This window comes from Athene noctua, chromosome 6 (genome assembly GCF_965140245.1).
Source record: "Athene noctua chromosome 6, bAthNoc1.hap1.1, whole genome shotgun sequence".
In the NCBI taxonomy this organism is placed as follows: Eukaryota; Metazoa; Chordata; class Aves; order Strigiformes; family Strigidae; genus Athene; species Athene noctua.
In genome coordinates, this window is record NC_134042.1 from 37,324,716 (window position 1) to 37,352,671 (window position 27,956).

General features: G+C 35.1%; 1 protein-coding gene across 4 annotated transcripts; it reads left to right on the forward strand.

Moving 5' to 3' along the window:
* AK7 (adenylate kinase 7) lies at positions 1-27,804 on the forward strand. 4 transcript variants are annotated; one of them, XM_074909275.1, is made up of 18 exons: positions 1-87; positions 730-909; positions 2,051-2,159; positions 3,151-3,245; positions 3,997-4,107; positions 8,170-8,253; positions 8,816-8,904; positions 9,434-9,524; positions 10,955-11,032; positions 11,770-11,919; positions 13,365-13,493; positions 13,794-13,935; positions 15,427-15,555; positions 16,543-16,611; positions 17,674-17,871; positions 21,243-21,463; positions 25,595-25,753; positions 27,525-27,804. In XM_074909275.1, exons 1-18 carry the CDS (start codon positions 10-12, stop codon positions 27,561-27,563), a joined length of 2,151 nt encoding a protein of 716 aa, XP_074765376.1. In that variant the 5' UTR covers positions 1-9; the 3' UTR covers positions 27,564-27,804. The 4 variants fall into 4 exon arrangements, with proteins under 4 accessions (XP_074765376.1, XP_074765377.1, XP_074765378.1 ...); XM_074909276.1 differs by lacking the exon at positions 10,955-11,032; XM_074909277.1 differs by lacking the exons at positions 15,427-15,555; positions 16,543-16,611.
* Positions 27,805-27,956: the final 152 nt, after the last annotated feature.

The window sequence follows — 27,956 nt, forward strand, 5'->3', positions numbered from 1 at the left end:
GCTGCGGCGATGGCGGCGGGGCCGGCTCGGAGCCGGCGCGTCTTCCTTAACCATCTCGACTCTTACTGCGGCCGCAGCATCGGCGAGGTGACCGCGGGGGGCGGCCCGCAGCTGCTCGCGGCCGCCGCTTCTTCCTTAGCGGTCGCTGCCTGAGGCGCCACCGCCCTCCCGCCTGCCCCGGCCCGGCGCGGCCAGCGCCCGCCTTGGCCCTCGGCCGGTAGCGCGGCCCGGAGCCGTGGCTCGTCTCCAGGGCGCTCGGCCGGGAGGAAGGCCAGCCGGGTAGCTGGGGTCACCTCAAACAGCTACTGAGGAGAGGGACTGGGGCGAGAAGGGGTTAAGATAAGAACGAGAAAGAAAAGAGAATTAGGAGCAGGAGGTGTGGGCAAAACAGTTCGGGGAGACCTCAGGCAACAGCCTTCAGTGTGGAGAGAGAGAGAGAATGCCTCTGAGGGAACAGCGGCCTGGGAAGAGCCAGGCTGCAAAGAGGCATACAGGGACTCACCAGCGTCTTCGACTTTGAGGCGTAGGATACGAGTCAAGACAAAACGTTACAGCTGAGGCTGAGGAGTCCCTAACGTTTTCCTGTTCAATGGAAAGCTGTGTTCTGAGCTACACTACCTACAACAAAATTAAGCTAGTCAGACATTGTTGGTGTCTTCCCAATATCTTGAGAAGCTGTGTAGGTTTCAACATGTATTTGCATACAAATGTATGTCTTGTTTGTTACAGTATTTATCCAAATGTGTTGTTGGGGCATCACTTGAAAGCATAGGAGAAGAGGAGGAGAAAGATGAAAATGATTCAGCTGCTGAAGTTTCTAGTAGAGCAAAGGAGGGAGTCTACCAAATAGTGGGTACCCTTTCTGAACCAGAGAGTACTAAACCATGTTTTGCAGAGGAAGCATACGCAGTAAGTGTCTTATTTCAGATTGCCATTAAAAAACATTAGAAGTACTGCAAGGCATTTAAAATGACCTGCATTAATAAAATGGTATTTGTTGCTGCTGGAAGCTGTATACATGCGTTTTATTCCTTCTGCTTCCTGCACACTGTTGTCTCTTCCTTGCTAGGTCTGATAAAACAAATAGTAAAAGGAAGGAACTCAGACTCAAAATAGATTTAAAAAAAAAATATAGTTGTGGACAAGGACATTATCGGTCCTGATGATCCACAGGTCTGCTTGTTTTTTCCCTCAAAACATGCACCTCAAGTATTTTTCTTGTTTTCTCTGTGTCTTTTATCGCCATTTTAAACGCAGTGGTGTGGAATCAAAATTAGTGTCCCCCTTCTTAACTGTTCAAAATTAGTGTCCCACTTCTTAACTGTTCACTGAAAGCACAGCTTTCACTAGCAGCTAACTGTTCTGAATACCTACATCTTTCTATAAAGATATGTCTAGAGTTTAGATAACTGAAGGAGGCTTGCTTATACAAATGTTATTGCTTATTGCTTGATTCAGTTTTCTGAAACTAAAATTGCCTCTGTCTCAAATTGATTATCCAGAATTTCTACAAACATCTGAAAATTTTGATTTAAACCTCTATACAGCTGAACTGTTCAATCAGAAAATTATGGCTGGCAGTATTTCATCTTAATTACTGCTCTTGCCCAAGGTATTTGTTGGACTTGCTCAAGTGGTGCAGACAATCTGCATTTAACAAAAATGACAGGAAGCTATTTTGCAAGGAAGTGGTCATCTTTTGTCTTCTCCATTCTGCCAAATGATATTTCTTTAAAATACCTATAAAAGTCAATAGATACTTTCTGATACAACCGCACCAAAAATAAGAATCCTAAAATACCACTAAAAATTGTATATCTTTTTGAACAATATTAATGTGTGATGTAAATTAGAAGTTTCAGCATTTTACATTTCATCATTTTACTTGTATCTGACTAAAGTTTGATACCTGTCTTATGAATTATTCTAATATCTAGTGTTATAGAAAACTACATTCTATCAGTAAGTTAAACTTGAAAACAAAAGGAATTTTGGATATTTTTTTCTTCTTTGTTTTCAATGACAAATTCTAACTAATTTTTTTCCGCAGGTCTCTTCTCGAGAAGAGCTCTTAAGCCACTTGCTTGAGTGTGAGATTATTTTATATAATATCACTGAGGATGCAAATCAAATTGAGGAAGCAATATGGGCTGCTTCTGGTTAGTACAGCTATCAACTGAATAGTAAATTGGTTGCTATACAGCCATCAAAATTTACCATAGATTTATAATGAAATTATCTGGGATTTATCATAAGTAATTAAATTATGTGGGATTTATAGTTTACTGTAATATAAAACTGGGTTCTTTGATGGAGAAATGATGCATGAGTTGTTCAATTAATTAGCAAGGAACCATGGAATACACTCTAGCATTCATAAGGTAGAGAAGCTGTCATGGAATGGTCCAACACTTTAAATGACATATCTGTGTAGGCAGTTATTTATTTCCCTAAATAACTGTCAACCATCATTTTATCTATTTGCATTGGGAGGTGGGTAGAAAATTTGCTCCTGTGGTATTCAAATAATGTTTCAATATTTTATATAAGTATTTTAAACATATTTTGATTTAAAAGTCCAACAAAAAATACTGCCAACAGTCTTTCTGAAACTTTCTCCTGATTATTTTATCCAAAGTCTAATAGGCATCTGAAAACTTTTTATGGTGACAGTGCAATATTGTTCTTTATATGATAGTTAAACTAAATTATGCTTTCCTGTTTCAAATATTTATACTATAATAACATCATAATTACATAAACCACATTTAATTATTTTGCTCTAAAGTGAAATAAGGAAGCTTTACCTGAATGATGTAGATTTTCTGTTTCAATCATGAAAAAACCCACACTTTAATTTTCTTTCAGTATCTTATCAGTCAATAAAGATGAATCATTTCCTAGTATAGATTTGGGTTTTTTTCCCCCATAATATGTATTCCCAATAATTTGATTCTTTATTACCATTATTTATTTGTTTTCTTTCTCACTTATTATCTTTATACCAACCTAAAGAGTATTTGCTCAAAAATTCATATCACATAGAATATTATGGTATAAATGTCTATACAGGAGCTTTGTATAAAAGCAAAAATACAGTTTGAGTAATACAGTTTACAATTAATTAAATTTTTTGCTCTCATTTAACAGCCCTACATACAGAAATGGAGCATTTTGCAACACCAAAGTTATTCATTCTCATTTCAACAATAATGAGCTGGGCAAAAAGCAAGCTCCCTGACCCTGTAAGTAACATGAAAACATTGATGTTATTTTTTTTTAACTGAATATTTCCATTTAATGGAAAATATTAACTAAATACAAATAAAGTATTTCAGAATGTACTTCAACAATAGCTAATAAAGTTAGTGTCAGCAGGTGTGGGTTTTTTCATGATCCTTTCACCCTGAACCACTACTTACTGCCAGAATTGTTAACTTTGTTCCATTGAACAAAGCAGTTTAGGCACGGTGCTACAATAATACAGGCAGACATTAGGGACTGCTTGGACAAGAGGTAAGGCCTACGCTATCTACAATATGTGCTGTCCTTCAGTCATAAAAAAATCCTGTATTTACTATATATGTAATGAAATACATATTTAAATGTCTAGACCGATAGATAAATAAATAAATAGATCATAAATAAATTTTTATATATGTTAAATATTGTCAGGAACCATGCTATTGCAATTCTTAAATTTAGTGTTACAGAAATAGAGTTTTTCAAGCTTGTTTAATGCTATATATAATGAAATTTCACAATTTTAAAAATATAAAAAGTAGTTAAAAATCTTTTACTGTGAAAATTGAACTACTGACATTTATGAAATATTTAACCTCAGGTATCAGAATCAGAAATTTTAAGAATTTCAAGTGAAAACAAAGTTAAAACAGAAGTTAAAAATATTTTTTAAAAACTTATTTTAACCATCCAGGCTTTTACAAATTGTTCTGGTTTAGGACATGTTTAACAGTCACATTTTCTCCTTCATAGGAAGATCCTGAGATTCCTTTTACTGATGAAGATTATCGCAGAAGAAAATCTCATCCTAACTTTATGGATCACATAAATGCTGAAAAACTCATTCTCAAACTTGGGAAAACTGTATGTAAAGCACTTTTTTCGTAAAAACAGGTTGTTTGGTTATCTTACTGAAAGTATTATCTTAGTAATGGAAATTACCAACAATTTAAATAAATTTTAAAATTATGTTATTGTCTTGATAAATATGGCTAACATCAATTATTAATAAAATATCAAGTATAGAGAAGACTATAATGTGTTTTAAAACGGAAGTGTCTGCATAATACAAATACCCAATTTTGTCTTTTTTCCTTAGGTACTGAGTAAATTATGCTTACCTCATTTGAAAAATACATTGTTTCACCGGTTATATCCGAGAGAATTAGAGTGGGGGCCTGCGTGGGGAAAGACTTGAGGATGAAAGAATAGAGAGGAAAGGGATATTATTAATGTAGCTTTTAAAAAAAGCAGCATCTTTAAATATTAGCAAGCTATGTTATTACGTCTCATTTAAATACTTAGATGTTCTGGTCACGCCTAGCATGTTCCTGGATAGTTTGTGTTCTTGGAGCAGAGGCCTTGTTGACTTTCATGCCACCCTATAATTCACTTTAAAAATCATGGCCATAGAGCTGGCCCAGAATGACCAGAATATATGTTATCACTTTATATGTGTTTTAAAATCACTTCCTTCAGCTTTGTTTTGACCTGATTAGACTATTAGTCTTACTAGAGAACAGACCATGCCTCTTTTGTATTTAAGAGCTATTATTAAATAAATACCAACAGTGGCTCAGATTGTGCTTCACAACTAGGAAAATTGACACTGTTGTCATTAGTGAGTACTGTGGAGGCTGGGAAAGAGAACTGGAAGACTGTGAAATACACCATATGATGAAGGTGTCGTTTGGTCATTCTCTTTGTGCATTAGTAGTCTCCCATAATAAATATCATTTAGTGTCCACTGCAGAAATTTATCAGGCTAGTTACAGAGCGGGGGAGGAAAAAAAACCCTTTATTCTGATTTGAGTATACACTCATCATCTTATGTCCTGCTGAGAAAATAGCACTAGAAATTATATTCTAATCTAACATGGGTTTAATAGTACAGAGTGTCAGTAAAATTTGGTTTACAGCTTGAAAAAATCAGTGGTAAGTTGTTCTTGCTCTTAGTTGTAAGGCTATGGAACACTGTCATACTTGTGATGCTAGAAACATGCAGATTATAAACAGCATCCACCAAAGCTCACAATAACTTCTGCCACCAGTAACGCCCAGATGAACTATTGACTCAATTTTTCTGACTAGTCCAAAGCACTGAGTCACTACATAACAAGGGTGTTAATACAATTAGCTGCTAAATGTTTGCCAGGCTGAATATCTGTTGAGAAGACAGTGGAACGTTGTGTAGCAGTACACAGTAAAACATCTTGAATATTTTTAATATATACCTCTTGTAGGCATTTCAAAAGGAGCCCTTTTCCTCCAGAACTCCAGGGGCAGATTCAATGGGTATCATTGCCCCTGTTTAGTTTCCATCAGCACTTCAGAACAGGAAGGCTCCAAAGCATCTGTCCTTCGCAGCAGATCAACAGTAGTTTCCTGTAATGGCTGGAGACCTATGGATTACAGTTCTTACTCATTTCAAAATTCAATGTCATCTAGGGAACGTGCCATCTGTGGAAGAAATTACAGTGTTACCACTCTTATGCAGAGAGCTCATCAGGAGATCCTAGGATTCAGCAGCTGTGTCAGTCATGCAGAGATCTTGCACCTAAGAATAGAAGGGTTTCCTAGGCTTCATATCTGTTCAGAGTGCATTTAATGGCTGTTGTGCTTAAAGCAAGATTTCACCACTCTGAGTTAGTGTATCTCCCACATATATTTTGCTTAAGTTGTGAGCTAGCAGTCTTTGCTTTTTACCACTAGCAATTTTTTACCTTCACCTTTGTGGCAGGGCATTCAGGCTGTGTAGCTTTTCTCAGAAGTCACTGACTCTGGGGTCCTGCCAAATTCAGAATCCTTGGAGAAACATCTGCCTACCACAGATGGAAGATCTCTTCATCTCCCAGTTCTGTTCTCAGTGCCATCACAGTTCCTGCATCCATTCATTTAAACCTGTTTCCTACTTCAAGCATTTTATTAGAACAAAACAAAAATAATCAAACCCTAGAACTGATAATAACAGCTAGAATGTGACATCTAGTGGCTTTAATGAATATTACAGGGGAACTTGAAGGTCTTCACCTGTGACTAAACATGCCGCGTGTAACAGAAGCTTGCCTAATAATTGTCTTATTTTTAAAATTAAGTATATCCAAGTCATCTCCAGTAATGTCTTCCTCGTATGTGTGACTTGTGACACTAAATAGATATTTTTAGAGGACTTGAACCTGTTTCAGAGGTTTGTATTTCAGTGAAGTATAGCAATCAGTGCCAAACTCTAGTTTGTAAGCGGCTGCTGCAGAAACTACTGCAAGGTAAATGGAAGAAAACCTTATGTGTTACATTCTTCATAAAGGGAGATGATAGCACCTCCTGTGCTTTCACGATAAGCAGGTTTTTCCTGCTGGGAGATGGAAATTACAGCATGTCTTCTCCTGAGGCATGTTTGCAGTCTGTCCAGAGCAATCCTGGGAGCTGCTGCTCTTGGGTCTTGGGGTACAGTTTCTGTCATGGTACTACCCCAGCAAACTAAGTATGGGGGGAGCTCTTATGCTCTCTGTAGTGTCTTCTAATTTTAATGTTTCTCGTGTTACTACCAAGCTGTTGCATTCAACTGAGATAGTTTTTATTACAAAGTTTTATTTTGTAAGTAGATAGATAAAAACACATACACAGATACAATACACTGTCATCCCTTTACATGATGCTTTGTGGCTGTGTTCTTAGTTTTATGCTTCTGAAATCCTATAAAGATTATAACAAAATATGCATTTATTCAAAAAAAAAAAAAAAAAAAAAAGTAGATCCCAAATCTGGGCATTCATTCCCTCTGCTGGTAAATGCAGGTTCTTTCACACAGTGTCATGTAGATATGTAATGTCTAGGATCTTTACAACATGAGAATTGAGGAGACGGAGGCATGAACTCTCTGTACAGTGCCAACAGACAGAGACCTTTATTGTTTTTAACACTGAGAATTTATACTATCTTCAAAGCTATGTCAGTATGCAGGAGTCAGGCTGCGTTATAATAATTTGTTACAACGTATTGTGCATTTGCTGTTCACACGCTCTAGTCTACACACTGATTGGCTAAGCTAAAAGATTAACTCTACCGTCGGCATCCTTGTTATCAGTTCTTTAGTTCTGCAACTCTGCATTTTCTTGTTGCACAGCTGCCAACTTTCTTCAATTGTTCTTTATTCTTCAGTCAAGGACATCGTCGAGCCATGTCCATTTTCTGCCAAAAAGCTCTCCACAGAGAATTATTTAACAATTTGTTTCATCTTAAAAATTTTGAAGTGACTGGTCTGAGTTTAAAATATTTTATTGAAGGTTTTTCTCCTTAAGATGATTTTAAAATATTTTTTTTCTCTGTATAACCATCCTCAACACTAATGTAAGCAGTAACTTTTTACATAAACAGGCAGTCAAGACAGGCAAATTCATGTCATTATGTAATAATGTTCAGCAAAAAATATGTGGGTTGATTGTGATGTGTGGTGAGGAAAACAGTTAATGGATTTTTATGTTTTTTTAAATTATATTTCAAAATGAAAGTAAAGCAATTGTAAAATCATTAATCTAGCAATTCCCACTTCTTTAGGAAGTCAAATGTAAATATAATGCAATAAAAAAAGTAGCTTCCTGAATTTTAGAGTTACTTTTCTTAGAAATAGAAAGTAGAAACATGAGTTATCCTGTTCATTGATTTACATCTGATTTCTTTTAACTCTTAAAATTTTTTTAGAATTTCAGTTCAAATGTAGACAGGTCACTTCTGATTGAGCAATGCTTTTTTTGAACATATTAGCATTATGACTTATGAAACTACAGGATATGCACCAATTGATCTAGCTACAAATTTTAAGTGATATAATTTGCACACTTTACAAGTGCCCAAGTTTCATTGTAAGCCAGTATCCCATTTGCAGTACCATATTTTTATAAAAACTTTCTTGTTGATTTTACTTCACAGAACAAACATAAATTTCCAACTTATATTGTTGCCTCAGGACATCAATATGGAGCTGGGGAAGGAGTCTTACACTACTTTTTCAAGGTAGACATCCAGTTATTTCTGGAGGTTAATTTAATTTCTAGGTGTAAACTGCACTGGAATTGAATGCATTTTTAGTAGTTTTGGTATCATAAGCTTAATACTTTTGTGAACAAAACTGATTATTTGAAGGCTTTGAAATGTTTTAGCTATAGTGGAAGTATTTTCCACTTCTTTCGGGTCTATATGTTTTTTTAGTGTTTTACATCGTTTTTGAAGAGTATCTCCATATGTTCTTTACAGTGACATGTCTGTGATATCAACAGAGTCAGGAAAAATAGCTTTCTTCTCAACATTATTTTCTCTTTTTCCCAAGCATTTCATTTGGGATATAAAATAACCCTTGTCAAGATCAAAGAATATTATTTTTTTTTAAGTTTATTGTTTTTAGTAGGCTGCCAGTCAGTGTTTCTCAAGAATTGTTTCCTTTACTGCAGTTCCATTAATCATTCAAGAAACTGAACTTTAAATTCTGAATATATAGATTTGCCTAGTAAACAAATGCTTCTTTTTTGGTGCCATTTAAAAGTAACTTTTTCCTCCTCACTTCTTTTTGTATTTCCAGATAGGTTGGCTTAGTGAGACTCCTGCAATACCTGTTTTTGGAGATGGAAACAATTTTATTCCAACCATCCATGTTCTTGATTTAGCAGCGTAAGTGAAAAAAAAAAAATCCCCTTAGCAATAATTGATACCTAGCTAGAAAACAAATCCAAATCTACTAGAGAGTACTGAGGCTTTTAAATTGGGGTGGGTGAGTTTAAGAACACTCTTTGGCCCATCTTACTGAGTCAAACATACTTCCATTTCTTTAGTACTATATATGCCTTGTGGAAACCTTACCTGTCTTGCACTGGTGCTATGGTTTTAAGAAATGACTAGCAATGCTTGATCTAGAGTGTGATACCAGTTAACTGGCACAGAACTGGAAATGGATCAGGTACTCTACAGCAGGCTAAATTAATATCTTCTACAGATGATGGTTTTTATCCTTTGACCTTCCTTCCAAATAAAATATCTAGCTGTGCTTCTTTATTAATGAAAATATACATGAAGATGTCATGCTCTGACAAGTTCTGCAGGATTTTATAAACTCTGTGTACTGTTTCTGAAATGCATTTAACAACAAAAGTCCAGTGTACTTCTCTAACTACTGGTCCCGACTGTACTTGCTACGTTTCAGAGTGTTACAAAATATAGCAGACCACCGGCCAAGGTTTCACTATATACTTGCAGTAGATCTATCTATGCACACTCTTCAAGAATTAATAAAGGTAAGAGATTTGATTCTTTTTTTTTCAGATATCTTTAAGGTTTTAAAAGCTATACATTTTACTGAAGATGTTCCTAGGTCTTCCTGAATTATCTTGTGTAGTAAATGACATAGAAAATTATCTTTAAATCCTCAAAGACTTCTGACCAAAATAAACTGTTTGGACCTGATTTTGCAGAACTAACTTTTGCAGTATTTTCATTAACTTAAGTAGAAATTTTACCTAAGAAAAAGTTCTGGTGAATTGTTAGAGGATTCACAGTACAGTAATTATAATAGATACTCGAAGTGTTTAAAATGCTTTTTGCTTTGTTTTGTAGGAAGATGCCTTGTTTTTCCAAGCATTTTGAAATTAAGTCTAGAAACAGTCTTGATGACACTGTTGAACTACAAAGTATACACTGATAGTGAGAGTCAACTAATACAATATAATAGGAAACTTATGTAGATAGAACAAATGTTACACGACCAAACATAACAGCCCAATATTTTCAATTGTGACAAGCAGCTAGGCACCCTAAGAAAAGTGGCAGAGTACTTTCATGAGTATGTGAATGTTTAGAAAAGGAAAATAGAGGGCAGGAGTAAGTGGACAGTTCTTGTAGAGACAGGAACTTGCCAGTGGAGAGAGTGTTACAGAGAGCACTGTGGAAAGCTGTCTTGGCATGGAGCTGTACCAGCCAGGGCAAGACTGGAAAGGTACATGGGAGAGAAATACCTTGAGTTACTTAAATATGCAGCAGCTATTTCTAGTTTAGGAAGTCTCTGAGCTGAAAATAGTTGAAGATTAGAAGAGTATCTGGAAGGCGTTATCACATATGCTTTTCCCATTCTGACTTTCATTTAGGTGTCCACTAATTGACACTGTTGGAAACAGAATGTTGGAATATATGTAGATTTGATCTGATGCTGTATTTCCATTTTTCTTTTATGGAATCTAGTGGGGTTTTAGATCTATTTTAAAAGGCTGTATGAGGAACTAACAACTTCTGTCTAATGATGAAATTAAAATGGCAATATGGAGTGTTATTGGTGGCATTGATCTGAAAAACCTTTCTCATTGTTAACACAATTAAATACTTCAAGAACCTGAAGTGAAAGTGCTGGGAAATAAAATAGGTCTCCAAACAGTTCTTAAGGGTAAGAAGTTGTACATAGAGCTTTGGAATACTTTTCTAAGATTTTGGGTTGTTTTTTTTTGTTTTTTTTTTTTTTTAAAGTACTAAAGAGGAAGTGATTTATAGCAGAACAACAGTGTTTAATACTAACATTAAAGTTAATATATTGTTCTTTGATCTATTTCAAATCAGTATACTGATTTTTCAGGTATGGTGTAACATAAAATTCAAAGCACATATTTTATCTGCAGAAATCCTGTACAATTTTATCTAAGAATCTGATTTGATAAGTGTATTTTTTTTTTCTTGATAGTGTATCAGTAAAAATGTTGGACCAGGAAAAATTGAGATGTTTCCAAAAGAAAACGCATTCCTGAGCAAAGAGTTAACAGTTAGTACTTTTCTCCCCTTTATTACTTAAGTATGTAAATTAAAAGTATAATATCATCAAATATATAATTTATTTTTTATTTCACCAGAAAAAATTATCTCTAAAACATGCCTAAAAATATAGTGAGTTTACATGTAGAAAATAAACAAACTAAAATTTAACCATCATAGAACAGACTGTTTTGAGGAGTTACAGCCTGCTTTAGAAAAGCAGTGGAGCACTGATGTTACTGCTGCACGGAGCATACTGGAGCACTCTCACAAAACCTACACAAAATGATGATGATAACAACAAAAAAAAGTTAATAATGAGGTGCTACCAAGGCTACCAAGGCTGATGAACACAGCATACATAAATTATGTTGTATTCATCTATTTATCTGAAATAAACTGTTCATAGGATAAATAAACAAATTACAGTGCTGATAGTTTTAAGATGGTACTTGATAAATTTATGTAAGCGGTTATTCCCTGAAATTATATGAAACTTTTGTATTGTACAGATTACTTGTTTAATGTTTCATGTTCTAATAGTTCATGAGATTACTCAAATACAAATATACTTTGAAAATGTTTATATTTTTTAAAAGTCTGGTTTGGTTTGCGTGCAAGTCTTCTTTCCCTATGCTTTTAAGTCTTTCTATTTTCACCCCTCCATTCTTGTCGCTAGTTTGATAACAGTGTTCCTTTAACATGCATAGCTTAAGTCTGTAAATAAATGTAGCTTTGCTCCCTCAGCAAATGCATTTGGATATGTTGCTTGTGAACCTGCGAATGGAATCTATGTTTCTGAAAGAGACTTTCAACATTAAGTGGGTTGCTCAGGCAGGACTGGTGGAGAACATTGAACAAATCGTCAATGAATACAAGCAAAGTCGAGGATTACTGGTAATGGTTTGGCGTATGCTATTTTAAAGTGTGTCTTTCTTTTCTTTCCCAATAGAATTAGCTTTAAATTCTTTAAGTAAAAATACATGGAAGACTGATATAGATGCAAAATAAGTGAACATAAAAACTGAAAATTAAATCCAAGAACTTAAAAAAGAGGGAATATTAATTAAAACAATAATCACTGTTCTATTTCTTTTATGCCTAAAACTGAAACCCTGTAAATGCAAATAAGCTTCCTGATGGAGAAGCTGCTATTCTGAAACTAGTTTCTGTACATAATATGTGGCATTCTGGTCTATTTTGCTTCAAGAACACCGTAAGTGTATCTTTTATTTAAGCTTTTTTATACCAGTCAGTAGTTAAGCAAGTGCTTTCTGCCCTTCATATATTTAGTGAGCCAGGATACTCAATTGCAATGTAGCTTTCATTTTACCCTGTACTAAGCAACTTTGCTGTTTCATATGTTAGTTTAATATTTAGAACTTATGTATTCATGTATAGGGGAGATTATTGAAAGGTACAGAAAAATGCTTGCATACATTCAAGTATTGACTGGTAAATCGATAGATAAACAGATAAAGCTGTTCAGCATGTCTAAATCTTATTCAAAGTTTGAACAAGAGTTCAGGAGGTGTAAAACAAACTATCATTTGAGGTTGGTTGTTAAAAGTTCCTGTGTACATCTGAAAGGATTATCAGAGCTGTGTTTGGGTTGAACTGCTGTGTCTGAGTACGTATGCATGTAATTCAAAGAATTCAGTACAAAATATAAACGTGGCAAGGAGAGGAAAGGCTAGCTAGACCTTTGTCCCTATTAAATTTGCAGAGTTTGCACTGTTAGATTTACTGAATTATGATGGGCTATTAATGATGCATGATTTTGAGTTTGTTGCATAACATATTTAATAAGTGTATATTGGAATCTTGATTACACTTACTCATCCACTGGCTAGGTAGGCTGAAATGTGAAATTGATAATATCTTAAGATCGTGAGGGATCTGAAATTTTTGAGGTCAAAATAACCATTGTGATGACAGCAACTCTACCTCAGCTGGGATAAAGAGCTATTGCTAGTAGAATTACTGCCACCTCATTCCAAAATTCACTGCAGCCTATTTATGATATTGTGTTTTGTCTCTGATCATTCAGATACTAATAGTGCCACTATAAGTTGGTCTGTGAGTCTACTAAATAGAAGCGTGCATTTTCTCTAGTGGTAAAGTTGTAAATTTAAATTAAGTAACTGTGTTACTCAAAGCTTGTGGATGATACAGGAGACAGTCAACAAGAAATAAATAAATGAATAAAACTAAAATATATTTTCAGTTTTAATTATAATAATTGTTTTTTCTACTAGTTATACTAAAAATATTGTTCCTTTCACATTAAAACATCCATATTGTTTGAATGATGTCATATCTTTAACTTTTTTTTTTCCCAGCCTCTCAAAGTTTGCATTCATGGTCCTCCTGGGGTTGGCAAATCTACCATTGCTGAAGAGCTCTGCAAACACTACAAGCTACATCACATTAAGATAAATGATGTGATCTCTGAAACAATAGCAAATCTGGTCTGTTGCTGTTTTCTAATATTACTATTATTTTAATTTCTGTGATTTTTAAAATGATGGCATAATTTAAAAATTGGTTATAATTCCATTATTTTAGAATGGACGTCTTTTTTGACATGTTGATCACCTCTGGGGGATACACTGAACTCTTTTTAGAGACTGAAGGTTGCTCAGTATCTCACTGTGAAGGAGCATACATGAAATTGTTTCTTTTTTTTTGTCCTTTTATTACATCTGTGTAGAAAAGAAATTTGGCTATGAAATTTCTGAGCCTATTCATATTTCTGATATTGTATTCAGGAGAAAATTGTGGCTTCTAAAGAACTGGACTCTAACAGTATGAGAGAAGAGGGAGTAAGTGATGAAGAGGAGGAGGGTGAAAATGTAGAAGCAGCACACGAGTTATTATCTAGAATAAAAGAAAGGATGGAGCAGAATGCAGGTAGGAAATACAAAGTACTAAAATGCGATTTAGGTAACTAGTGCAATCCTATGCAAATGGAAAATCAGGAAGTAAATTGGTGCTTTCGAACTTATGCATCCTATTAAAAGCAAGAAACATGCCCTGTCCATTTGTATGTATCTTATTTAATAATCAAATGCAGTGGTTTACATCATACATTATATACCTTGTATATCAAAAGTGATATATTTTTTAAACACTGTGGTGCTTTTTTAATTGTAGAAGTTCCATCCTTCTACTTCTTTATATATTTTATATTTTATAATTCTTTTTACCCTGTAAGTTGATATATAAGTAACAGTCGTATACTCAAAAGCATTAGATTTTTGGCCGTATTTTTAAAAAACTTCATGTTTTCTTCTCATAACAGGGAGCATAACTTATATAATGTAAAAAGTTAGTGAAGCATATCTTTACCAAATTTTCAAAGAAGAAAACTATTCTATGAAAAAGAATTAGTGCACTGCCATATGAGATTTGGGGGAGTTTCTAAGTGCTTTATACCTCATTTTGGCCATTTCTAAAAAGTAGATAGAATTTACTGAAGCCTGTAAAGAATTTTAAAGTCTGCAGATGGAAAAGGTCCATAAAAATTGCCATTACTGAAAAGTACTAATTATCATCTATATATGGATAAAGTCATGCAGTTTTTGACTTAGCGCCTAACATTTTTCATGCTGTATAAATTATCTTCCTTATAAATGCAAGCTGTCACTGAAGGTTTACCTGATTTGGATCTTGTGTATCTGCAAAGCAATGAACTCATAATGCACCCAAAACCTTCCGTAATAAGATCTATGGCAGCATCTCTTCTGCATGCCTTGCTTTGTTGTTTAAAATAATAATGCGCCTTTTAAAATAGTAACAAACTTTTATGATTAAATGGTTTATAAATATTTAAGACTTCTAAAAGCCGGAGCAAAATAAAGTAGCAAACTGGAGTCAATGGTTGCAAGAGAACAAAAAAATCATGTCAAACCAAACCAAACATTTTACTCCCATGTATTTGCTCAACCATGTAGGCCAAGTTAATGAACCATGTCATATCTCAATCTATTAATCTGAAAATGAAACTTGTAAAGCCTATCTCACGTGTGTTTTGCAAGACTATCTTTAAGTCTTACTGTTAATTGTAAATAGAAAATAATTTTGCCACATTTTTTTCTATAAATATTTCTTTGCTACTTCTAGTAAAATCTGATTGCATTATTCGAAAAAAAAACGTAGTTTCCTGTTAAGTGTCCTTAAAGTTTTAATATTTATATCCTTGTAAACACAAATGTAACTTCATTTTATAGCTACACATTTACATTCAGACAACATGTAATATATGAATAGTAACTCAAAATACATACTTTTTTTAGGGTAAGATAGAAGTTTCTCTGATAAATTAATTAAAATGTTAGTAAAATAATGTCAGATATCTCTTTTCCATAAACTAAGTACCTAGTAACCTTTTTTGTGTCTTAGGTTGTCTAGATGATCAGTATGTTATTAAATTTATGAAGGATAAGCTCAAATCTATGCCTTGTAGGAATCAGGGATATATTTTAGATGGGTTCCCAGAGTCCTATGACCAGGCAAAAGATCTTTTTAATTGTAAGTACTGCTGCTTTTACTTTTATTGCTATCATTATTGTTCCCAGTGTCACAGTAGTTGAAATGTGCCATCAATGTAACGACTGAAGTGCAGGATGTAAAACAAAGTTGTTTTCACCTGATGCTTAAAATGTAAGAATGATTGTAGTGCACCTTCTTTAATTTAAGCACAAAATACTTTTCAGACTATCTCTGCTGGCAACTTACTAAGTAAGTGCATAAATATGGAGGATGATCTCTTGTTCTGTGTTGGTCTACTCCACTCAAGCAAGCTCTAAGGCAGAATTTCTTCATAATATTTAAGGGCTGCTTAATGAGGAGACCCATCCAGGTCACCGATACATGTTTTGTGAGCCAGATTACAGTGAGTATATTAGATCAGCTACAGTAGGTGTGACTTCAAAGGAGCCCTGTGACATACATTTCAAATTGTGAGCAAGCACTGTCTGTGCATTAAAACCAAGAATCATCTTCGTACATAAATTATATCATGAAGTTTGAAGGAAAACAAAAACCAGTCTTGTTCAGTTTAATATGCTGGGCTGTAAATTATCATGCTTAGCTGATGCTCTTCAGGCAGTTTTACTGACTGTTCAGAATGGCAGACAGTGGCACAAACCATTTTAACCATACTACTGTAAAACATTTCTACTCACTCTTCTGAGCCCTGTTTCTGGTTTTGGCAGAATAATTTACTTGGCAGGAGAAGAGGCCAGAGTCAGGACAGCAGTATGGACACATCTTAAAATTCTGTAGGCATGTGCATACTTCTGCTATATAGGCAAACACCTGTTAGTGTCCCAAGGTAGAATTCTGGTGGCTGCCAGTGTGAATTACTGAATTCTCCAAACTGGTGTCCAGGTTAGATTAATTTCCAACAATTAGTATAATTTGAATATAGACAAATCTGTGTTTGTACTGGGCACATTTTTAGTAAATATAATGATATTGTTGCTTCAAATGAAAATCTCAACCATTTCTTTTTAGTGGAAAGTGAAAATGAAGAAGAAGGAATAAAAGGCAAAATACCTAAATGTGATGAATTAATCACACCTGGTAGGTTTGATAGATTTTTTTTTTTTTTAAATATACTGAGGAGTTTTCAAATACTGCTGCCACCAACGAGAAGTCTAAAATATCACTCCATCTGTTCATATTTAATTTAACATAAAATAAATATCTGATTTGTGTAAAGCTGCTGCCCTCTTCTTTGAAAGTGAACAAGGAGGGCGGCTGTGTCTGTGCTTGATTCTGCAAATTTCTCTCTGATGTCAGAAAAACTACTTCCTGGCTTTGTTAAATTAACAGGTTTCAGTAGTCTTGAGTAATGATATAAATGGAAATATCAGAATATATTGTGATAAATTATATGAAGTCATATTTAATAAATACAAATTGATTGTTGAGTTAATAAAATACTGCAAGATTCATCCTAATGAAGCCAGAAATATAAGACTTCTGAAGTGAAGAGAGGAGACGGGTTTTTTATGGAACCTTGAAAGATTTCTGGTGGTTTTGTCTAACAGTAGTACTAAAATAACATCGACACAATTTTATGGTGTATGGTAGCATAGTATCTTTAATATACTAGTCGATTTTATTTTTTTAAAAATTTACTTGAATTCAGCAGATACATCTTTCTTTGTGAGATTAAAAATCACAGTACAGGGTGATGACTTTTGATGACTTGAAAAACAAATGAGTTGTTATATTCTCCAGTGTATCTTGCTGCTCTGGCTGCACCACTCATAGAATTTTTTTTCCCTCATATACTTATTACATGTATTGGTTGTATGATAGCTTTCGCAGAAAATTTGGACTGCATTGCTGTTCTTAAGATTTTTGTGCTGCTTATTGCAAAAATAGTCTTGTTGAGTGCTAAGAAAGAATTTGGTAGAACTGGAACATGTAGCTTCTTTACAAACATGTCTCAATATTGTTGGACTGCTCTGACTGGAGAAGTTGAATATAAGCATTTGATAATTAAATTCTCTATAAAGATATATACAATTCACATCTATTTAGTTCAATTGTGGTTTAAAATTTACTAACATAAAGTAGGTAAGAAAGAGGAAAAACAATAATATATGGGACCTGATAATGTGTTCTTCTTCACAGAATTTGTTATTTCTTTGAGCGCATCTGATGAATTCCTTATAAACAGAATAATAAATCTGCCAGAGAGAATTGTTGCTGGAACTCATTATACCCAGGACCGATTCCTGCAATCTCTGAATCTCTTCAGAGAGTTAAACACAGATGATAAGACTGTTCTCAACTATTTTGATGAACTTGAAATACATCCTCAGTTTATTGGTATGAAATACTAAAATGAGTAGATAAAATATGAGTAAAAAAATTTTGTTGTTAGAAATTTAACACTTGTGAAGATCATATAGTAAGTGTACATATATAAACAATGTTTATATTATTAATGTTCATGTTAATTAACTGCAGAATACATATACAACAAGCATTTAATTATATATCTGCAAAATTATCTGTATACACATAAGGATTCTGAATTATTCTCTTACACTTAATGTGTTTTTAAAAAGAGGCGGTTTAATTGTTCAGTTTTGTAGGCTAAACGATCAAAATAATTTTCTGACTTAAGTTACATACCTCTGCCATCCTTCCAGATTGGTGTAATAGTATATTTTCATGGACTTTCAATATTATAGTGCTTACATTTTTTCTTTAGACTTATCCTCAGATGCCATAAAAAATATATAGGTCATCTCTAAATGTTGAAGCATAACAGAAAATTATTAGAAATTAAAGGTGAAAGACTAGGACTGTTTTGCATTATACCTGTATGTGAGAAAACTTGTTTTCCCTACACACTGTCTATAAAATTGTGATCACTGGGAAATCTTGAGAAGGTTACTGTAGTCAGATTATTTAAAAGCAGTGAGATCAGGGTGTCAGCATTCTTAAGAAAAAGGAGGGACGTGGGGTGTTGGGGGGGGTGAAGAAAAGAAAGAACAAGGGGAAAACCCTGCGACTAAAATCAAACTGCTGATACTAGGAATGTCCAACTGAGATGAGTTATGAGAAGTTAGTTGTTGAATAGCCTCAGTCATAATTGATTTCCTACATTTTTTTAATTTATCTCCATTAATTAAGGAGATTTTCCTTGAGAATAATACCATACGTGTGGTGTTAGGAAGCGTAGCAGTGGAAAAAAGCAGTGTGTTAGTATAATAATTTTAGAACTGAGGTAATTCTGCTACAGAAAGTAAGTGTAAGAAATGGTAGATGTTAAGGTCTGATGCTGTCAATTGGTCATATTCTTATCTTACACACTTCTGGACAAGCAAGTAGTAGCCCTGTCCAAGACCATGTTTTATTTTGGTGGGGACTATAAGGTGTATACTCTATGGTAGAATATTGCAGTGTTTTCTGCTAAGAATTATGTCCAATTACTCTTAAACTCTAGTCCATTCCAAATAAGGAAACTTACTGGCCTACTAATTTTAATTATTGAGATAATCACAACTGTGACATTCAGTGACTTACAGATGATATTCATATTGAGCTTATAGTATTGATTCCCATCTTCAAAGGAGCATCATCCTTAGGTGCTGTTTATCTCAGGAACTGCCTCTTTACCTATATTCACATTACTAATTGTTACCTACTGAAGTATGAAAGCATATAGCTTTCTGTTGTAAAACGGTAAGGACAGATTACAAAGGTAACTTCAGTGAGGAACCTTCAGCTCTGCCAATACCCCTCCATTCTAGCTGATGCTCCAGCTGGATTATCAGATCCATAGAATTAAGTAGTATCAGATTTAAGCAGAAAGCCAACTTTCTCAGTTATATTCTCAAGGAACTTAATGGGGAATGGCTAAAAAATTGTGCTTGATTTGTTAAATATTGACTCAATCAAATCTTTCTTCCACCTTAGTTTTAGAAGACCGTTACATATGGCTTTATGAATTGCTTTTATGATTATTATTTTCTCTGAGTCTGAAATGTGATTAATACAAAGGAGTGGGCTTCAGGATTCTGGGAACCCTACCTTGCTACAGTGACTCACTGCATGAAGGCTGCATCAGTTATCTTGTGTCTTGTTTTTCTTATTTGCAAATCAGGGATCGTGACAAAGGCATGTTAGATCATCTACAAAAAGGCATGTTAAAGTTACAACAGCAATTTCCTTTGAAGATCTTAATTTATGAACTCCTTTTCTGGTGATCTTTCCTCTCAATTAGCATCAGTGCTAACTTCATTTTTTATTTAAAAGGTGTTTATTTTTGAGGATAAATACAGTTAATTATGATTGCTGTAATACTTGCATTGTAATCTTGTTTGGCCATCTAAGAAAAAAATGCAGTCTTTGAGACTTCAAATGCAATGCTGAGAGAGTTCTGAGCAATACTTTCAATGACTAGAGAAGTGTTTTGCACTGCAATGTTTATAGCCAGGTGCAGGTAAAATTACAGAAACAATGGACTGCTTGACACAGAAAATGTATTATTCTTATAATTTTGAATACTTCAGGAATGTAATTCCTGATTTTTTTGAAAGCAGAAAGAATCTCTAAAAGAAATTTTATGGTGTAGAATTATGTTAGCTTTTCTTCTCAATTAATTAGCAGAGTTTAGACTTCAGGTCCAAATCAAAAATGCTTAAACTCTTGGAATAATGGTGTCAGTATTGGACAACGATCTTTTGTCTAAATTAGTGATTAGAAGGAAATGGGAAGCATGCTTTTCCAATGGCTTTCAAAATAACCATAAAGCAGAGGACTGTGAAGTAGAAACTACTGGATTCTCATCTAAATTCTGTAGTCTAGTTGTTCTGGTTGTTGTTCTGGTTTTTCCCCTTCCTCTGCTTGCTTCCTTACCCACTTCTGTGCCTTTACATCTCCAGTCCCTCATCACTGAACAAGCCCTTTATCTCCATAATATCTGGATACCTGAAATGCCCACTTTTCCTCTTTTCTGTGCACATTTCTATACCCTTTCTGCCAGGTGCCTTCCCACACTGAATGCATACAGAGCCTAGGAAGCCCCAGAGACATTTTTCTGTGTTTTTAATTTTACTTAATTTTTTACACGCAAGTAGCCTCTAGCAATTAAAAGGAAGAAGGAATTAAATGAAGGAGGAGGCCTTGCCGAGACTCTTTGTTCATACATGAAGCTACAGATTTGTTTTGTAGATATAACACAGTAAGTTCAACTAGAGATAGGTCTGTGTATTTGTAAATCTGTATGAGAGAAAACTTTGGAGTTTGTTGCCAAATCCCAACAACCTATTGTGTAACCTGTCAGGGAGACAGGGTCAAAAGCTGATGATTTTACGAATCTCGATAAATTGACATAAGATTGGTGACAGGAGCATCTCTGATAGTTGAATTACCATTTTTAAGTTTCAAAATTTAGGCAAGCCGCAACTGAACAGAATCATTGTAAAAATTATTTTAATACATTTCTCCCTTACATCATCTTAAAAAGACAAACTATTTTAGCTGAAACTAGTAAAGAAAATCAGATGTAGAAAACTTAATTCTGTGTAGCAAAAAACTGACATTTATAAGGAACTACAAACATCATCTTATACTTGAAAATTCAAGCAATGTGAACACCATATATTTTTAGGTCTTGCAGTTATTTACTAATGTCCATTGATAACTGACAAAAACCTTGAGAAGTTCTCTCTTCTATTGCTTAAAAGATGTAGCCAAATTTGAAGACCCTGAGAACAGATTTATTGTAAAAGAGATCATCAAAGAAATTGGGGAACCTCGGAATTATGGTTTGACAGAGGCAGAAAAGGAGAATTTGGAACGCAAAGCAGCTGAGGACCGCCTTCTCAAAGAAGCTCAAGAAAAAGCTGAACGAGAGTGTAAAGAAGCAGAAGAAAGAGCTGAAAGGATGGCAAATTGGGAAGAGTGGGTAGGTTAATAATTTTTTGGGGGAAACCATTATTATTTAAGTTCATATTTTTTGGGAAACGATTATTATTTATGTTTTAGATGGCTTCCAGCAATCTGTTATGTAAACACACTTGGAAAGTGGGGTTGTAAAAAGGATAAAAGAGCAAAAATCTAGCAAAAGACAAAAAGGCAATGTTTCTTATAGATCTACAGCTCAGAATCTAAGTTGTGTTTTGTAACCAGAATCATTATTTCTATAAACAAATTTATGGTTCTTAGTTTTGAGGTAGAACTATTGCATTGTTATGATTTATGACCAACAGAATGGTGATCTGAAACTATGCAGTGGACAGTCTCCATTTTTGTGTCCTTTAGGTGAATTTAGCTCATTATAATATGAAAGCCACACCTCTATATCTTAAGCTACTCACCTCTTCATGAAGCCCCTCTCCCTTTAAGCATACATACATTAATAGGTACATACTTTAAATGAAAGTGATAAAAACCCCTAGCCAATAGCTGATACTGTGATAAAATACTATCCAACAGTTATGTATAGAGGCCTGTGTTTTTGTGTTCAGAATCAAGTAAATATAGAGCACATTTATAACTTGGTGTGCTGGCCACTTCTGATGCCTAGCACCCTTTTCCGCACAGAGCTGTAATAAATACAAGTAAGTATCTTGATTCTGTGTGTTAATTGGCTCTTTGCACACAGGGTGAAGAGCCCTGGGTTAGGGACAACAGTGTGGCATAAACTCTCTAGTTCTATATATCATACTTTTGATTTGGGTTAGACTATTGACTTGTGTAAACATGACCTCCACAACCTCTAAGGTTATAAAGTAGGTATGTTTATTCAGCGCTGAGGTGCACAGGGGATTGCTCCACCACAAACGTGCACACCTCTTGTGGCACCTTGTCTTGGCTTTGTGCTACAACGCATTACATATTCATAATGTGCCTATACATATGCATGATCTACCCCTGCTTCATATTATAATGAGCCTGAAATTCATCTTCATATGTTCCGCCCCGGTCTCCTCCTAGTTGCGTCTGCGCAGTGTGTCCCAGTGGTCGTGGGCTGGGGTCGCAGAGATAAAGTAGCTCCTCTTTCTCACTGTTGAACTTTTTACCTCGGTTTCTTGCCCAGTCTCTGTAGCCTCTTGGACTCAGGCCAGACCATAGGGTTGGTTTTGACCAGTTTTTAGGGCTGTATTCCTATTCCATCAGGAAGCATTCTCTCACAGCTTCCATCAATCAAGGTTTCCATATTGTTCTGCTCTCTGGCCCATCAACTATGATCTATTATCCTATTTTAATCTTAGTTATCTTTTAACTAATAGGCCTCTAGTCCGTAGCCTGATCTCTAAGTCTTCCATCTTTATCTCTAAGTTATACCTTCATTTCTTGAGTGTCTAATTTCTATATCCTATTTTAATTTCCTAGCTCCTCATTTCACTATCTTCATAGTGCATTTTGAGGCCCAGTCTAAAGGATATAGTCACTTTTTGATTACAGACATAGCATTTTTTTTCATGTGTCTTTAAAAAACTTATATAATGCTTTTTTGTTGTTGCTGTGCTGTAACTCTTTCATTTTACCATTTATAAATATCTATTATAATCTATGATGGTTTTCCATAACCAGTCTTCTAGAACTTTTGCATTTTGCTCACTTCTAAGCAGCTGACCAAGTCTTAATTATCACGCCTTTCAAACAAGATTTTTAACTCAACATTATTCAATATTCCAGTCTTCATTGCAGAAAGGTTTCTGAGCCTGCAAGAGAAACGCCTTTGAGAGCTGAGTCCTCAGTTCAGTGAGGACTACCTGACGCAGCCGGAAGGATGCTTTTTGTTTGCTAATAAGTACTTGGTATTCAGGCCACCTGACCTCACAGGATTTGCACATGATGCCTTTTCCTTATTTACTTTGCCACACCTAAGGACATTTTAGGTAAATAATCTGAAATGCATACTATAATTCACACCCAAACTCAGGTTGTTTCACCAGAAGGCAGTTCTTCTATTGTCTTCTTTTAGAGCTATTTAAAAACAAACTGATCATTCCACAGAGAAATCCTTTTCGTACACTTGAATGCCCATACACATCCATGGGGAAATAATACCCTGAAATTACTCACTTTTAAAGAAGCATTTACAGTGCTCTGATGTTGGCTTTTAAATAAGTTTTCTTTGTTATCTCTGTGCTTATTTACAGCTTCATTTAACATGAAATAGTATGATGTACTTGCTGTAAACTTGTCTAAAAGATTAGTAAGGGTAGTTCACACATTTTTAGCTTTATTTAATCCAAAACCATCTGACTTTCAAGAGTGCAAACTGTGCATTATTCAAAGCTAAAGTAGGTGTTTAAATACAATGTGTGCTTAAGTTTACCCTTTTAAATAGGCAAATGCTCAGGAAATCTAAGCAACTATTCATTTGCCCTTGAGACTCTAGATTAGTTGCTGTCTCCTAGTAGTGGCCAAAACCCACTTGCAGTATTTATTCAATAGCACTCCTGGATTGAGTGAATAAAGCAAATATATTTTCCAGATACCAGTATGTCAGTTTTATCTGAACATTGCTTTTGTGTTACGCCTTGAGCATAGAAAAGCAGTCTTCAGAGTTATCGTCTGCTTGCTGTATCTATATATGACTCAGGCTACGGAAACAAAGAAATTAACAGACAGAATCCAATAGAAGTGTTAAGCAGATATTCTTTTATTGGCAGTGCTGGGGTTGACCTGGGGATTCTCCGCCATAAGGGCTCCCAAGAGTTAGCAAGGGACATGAGTTTACATACACACAGATCATAGATATTCATTAGATTTTCTAGAGAGGGGTGTCTTATGATAATGAGTTCCCAGAATTCATTTGCATAATCTGAGCATGTGTAGTGAAAATAGGGTGAGGGTCTGCAGTGGTTGGGGGAGGAAGTAAGTAGTCTTCTTCACAGTGTTGGCTAGTTGACCCTCTCTGCAGAGCGTGTGCTGTGAAGTCCAGGTGTCTCCCTCCTAAGCCAGCAAAACCAGTTTCCCTATAACAGGGTCTCGGTGTCTCTTTGTTAGAGCCCCCCATAGCTCATTCTAGGAGTTGCCCAAGTGTCCACTGAAGGCCTTGAGTCTGCCACCAGTGATTTACGTAGGGAGCCTAATGAGCGGTTTCGATCTTACCTAAACGGACAAAGGGACCTAAGGAAAGAGTTGAGGAATCAGGAGTCCTTGAGAAACAAATGAAGAAAAACACAAGCAAAGCTTTGAAACAAATGAAGCAAAGCACAAGCAAAGCTTTCATACATCACATCACAGTTTAGTCTTAATGATTATTAGAAATTCATTTATTTGAGCCCTTTCATTCCCTTTCACTACTGATGAATGAGAGAAAAAAGGACAATAAAAATATTTTTGAGTAATCTGCTAGCTAAAATTACTCCAAGTATGCATGGTATTAAGTGCTATTAAAGGGAAAAAAGAAAAACTTGCAGCAGTTTTATTTCCCCATCCCTCCTACTTTTTGAATGTAATAACTGTATCAGATTTAACCTGAATTCAAGAATAAATGTAGCTGGTGTAAACAAGATGTAATTCACTGTGGGTTTAGTCTATTTAACTCTCACCCCCCTCAAAAACTGACATCAATGAAATAAAAAAAAAAAACCCAAACAAAGAAACCAAACCTAAAAGAAATAAACAAAAAAAAACCCAACACAATTTACAGTTCCTTAAAGAATCAGATTTTCTTTCCCCTCCAGTTCAAAGAACCCTCAAGAAACCATCAGCATTTGCAATAGTACTAATTTTTGGAGCGTATTCCAACCATTTTGCCAAATATCTTACAGAAATAGGACCACTGGAAGACTTCAGAGTAAACCTCCTTTTATGTGTTAAAGAGAGAAAAAATAAAATTATTTTACTAAGGAGATTATTTCAGTTTTCATCATGTTCAATTCTTTGTCTTCAGTGTGCTGTGTACTCTAAATTTAATAAGCAGTTTATAGTTTTTCCTGTCAAGTTCTGAGTTTTAAAGTTCTGTCCACAGCTTCTAACAGTATATTCTTCTCTACGTCACCATTATTATTTAGTCATGTGCTATCTGGTTGATGTTATAAACCGTATTTTTTATGATTTTGTTAATTATTTGTAGAATAAACATCTGGAGGAGGTGAAAAGACAAGAACAAGAGTTATTGGAGGCCCAGTCCCTTCCACTACGGAACTATTTAATGAAGAATGTCATGCCAACACTTATGCAAGGGATAAATGAATGCTGTAGGATCAGGCCAGATGATCCAGTTGATTTTCTGGTAAGATGATTATGGTTTTTTGTCTTAAAGACATCTGAATATTCATGTAGTCCCAAAGAATCTGTTAACATAAGGATTTAAATTCTTTTTCCCCCACTGTCATGATAACAACTAATAGTATCTGCAATTCTGGTGAGCAGTAATTATGGTGAAAATTAAAAACCCAGCAACTACTTTTATGGGATCAGCTGATTCTGTGTATAAAGTAAGGGCATAATCCAACTTTGCTCAACACTAACAGGACAAGAATCACTACCAGAATCTGTTTCTCCTTGCTCTGTGCAGTCTGCACATCTTATATACCCTGCCAATTCTGCTGTGACATAGAAAGTGCCTGCAGAAAGGGGGTCATCACTCTCCATCCTGCTTACACCCCCCTAGGCACAACAGAACACTTTTCTGTAATGATGAATGAAAGCTCTTTGGTAATTCTCCTCAGAATACACAGATAAATTAATTAGTACATCCTATAAGACAATCATAGAGTAATTCCTCTTGCAAAAAGACCTCAGGAAGTTATCTAGTTCAGCCTTCAGCTGGAAGCAGGGTCAGCATTACATTCAGACAAGAATTCAGACGCTGTAAAGTTATTGCTGTACTGCTGTTCATCTTGAATTTCCTAAGAACATTATTAATAAGTTATTGTTGTCCCTCAAACAGGGTTTGCTACCTGGTGTGCAAAAGCCAATTTCACACACAGAGCTGAGACAATAGTTTATTCCATACTTGTGCAAAGCTGGGTGCTAGGTGGTAACTCCACAAAGCAACTACAGCCTATTTATCCTATTACATGATTAGTAAAAACCTATCTAAGTTTACACTCATTGGTCCATAATTACCATTCCACTTGCTATTGGTTATATTTAAATTAGCCTCTTGCCATGTAAATTAGCACGCATACTCCTTGCGGGGGGGGGGGCAGAGGCAAGGTTTTTTCAGTCCTGAATTGAGATGGTGGTTGTGATCTCCCTCTGCTGCCTTTATTTCCCCCCCAGTTTCCACAGATTTTTGCTGACTTCATGCTTCTTGGGCAATCATCCAGCCTCTGGTGTCTTCTTGGCAGGATGCTCACCTCTTATCAATCTTTTATCTCCTATTCAATGGTGAAGTTGTTAGCAAGGCCTGGATCCTATCAGGTTCACACAATAGAGCCACGAAGTATTGGGCTTACACAATGACTAATGGTCCATGTGCTTGATGAGAACCATTTGTACGGGCTTCAAGGATACACTATCACTGTTTTAATGAAACAAACCCCAGTTCATTAACCAAGCAAAAGTTTAAAATGAAAGTATCAGTGTTGCCTGCCACTTGAGGCACGAAGGAACATGAAACTGTTTTAAGGTTTTTGCTTACTGATGAGTGACAACTACCTGTAGGAGCATTGAGATCTTCCCTACTAACTGTATAACTTTTAAAGACCTTTATTATCTACTCTTCTGGGTCCAGAAATCAGGGCCTAGGGTACTCCCCACGATCTTCCATGAAGTGACAAATAGTGTCGTAATGGCTCACTTCCTTCTCCTGCCCACAATAGAAATGGGGTGACAATTAACCAAGAGGGAGAATGAGGTGGATGGTATTTTGGATGGTATTTGTGGGGAAGGGGTATCTGAACAGAATCTGGCAGAAATTACATTGTTAGAGCCATTTAATACTTTCTACAATTTTGTTTAAAGCAATGTTATTCACTGTATTTTTGTTATTTAGCATAAATTTTAAAATTGGAGGCTTGAAAATAAGTGTAACTTTGAAACTTTTCTGTTTATAGGCAGAGTATCTCTTCAAGAACAGTAATGATATCGAATGAGATATATATTAAATCATAACAGCTGTCGATATCGTGAAGTAGAAAGTGAGAACATTCCTAATGGTTTTTAAATAAAAATACTTAGTTTCTGAATTTACTTTTTTTAGGCTTATTGTGTAATCTCCATTTTATTTCTCATACTACTACTACATTTAACATTCCTTCTACAAAAGTACCATTTACTGCATGTACTGATCAATACAGTTACATATCTGTATTTTGTATGTCTCTCTGAAACTGAGTAATAAGAATGCCTTCTTTCTACAGAATTGTGTTACTGGACTTTTTCGGTTACACATTCTATTTGAGCAATATATTCTTGATCTGATCCGTAGCAGATATAGGCAGCTAGTCTGAGAAAAACTTGTCTTAACAAAAAAACAACAACAAAAA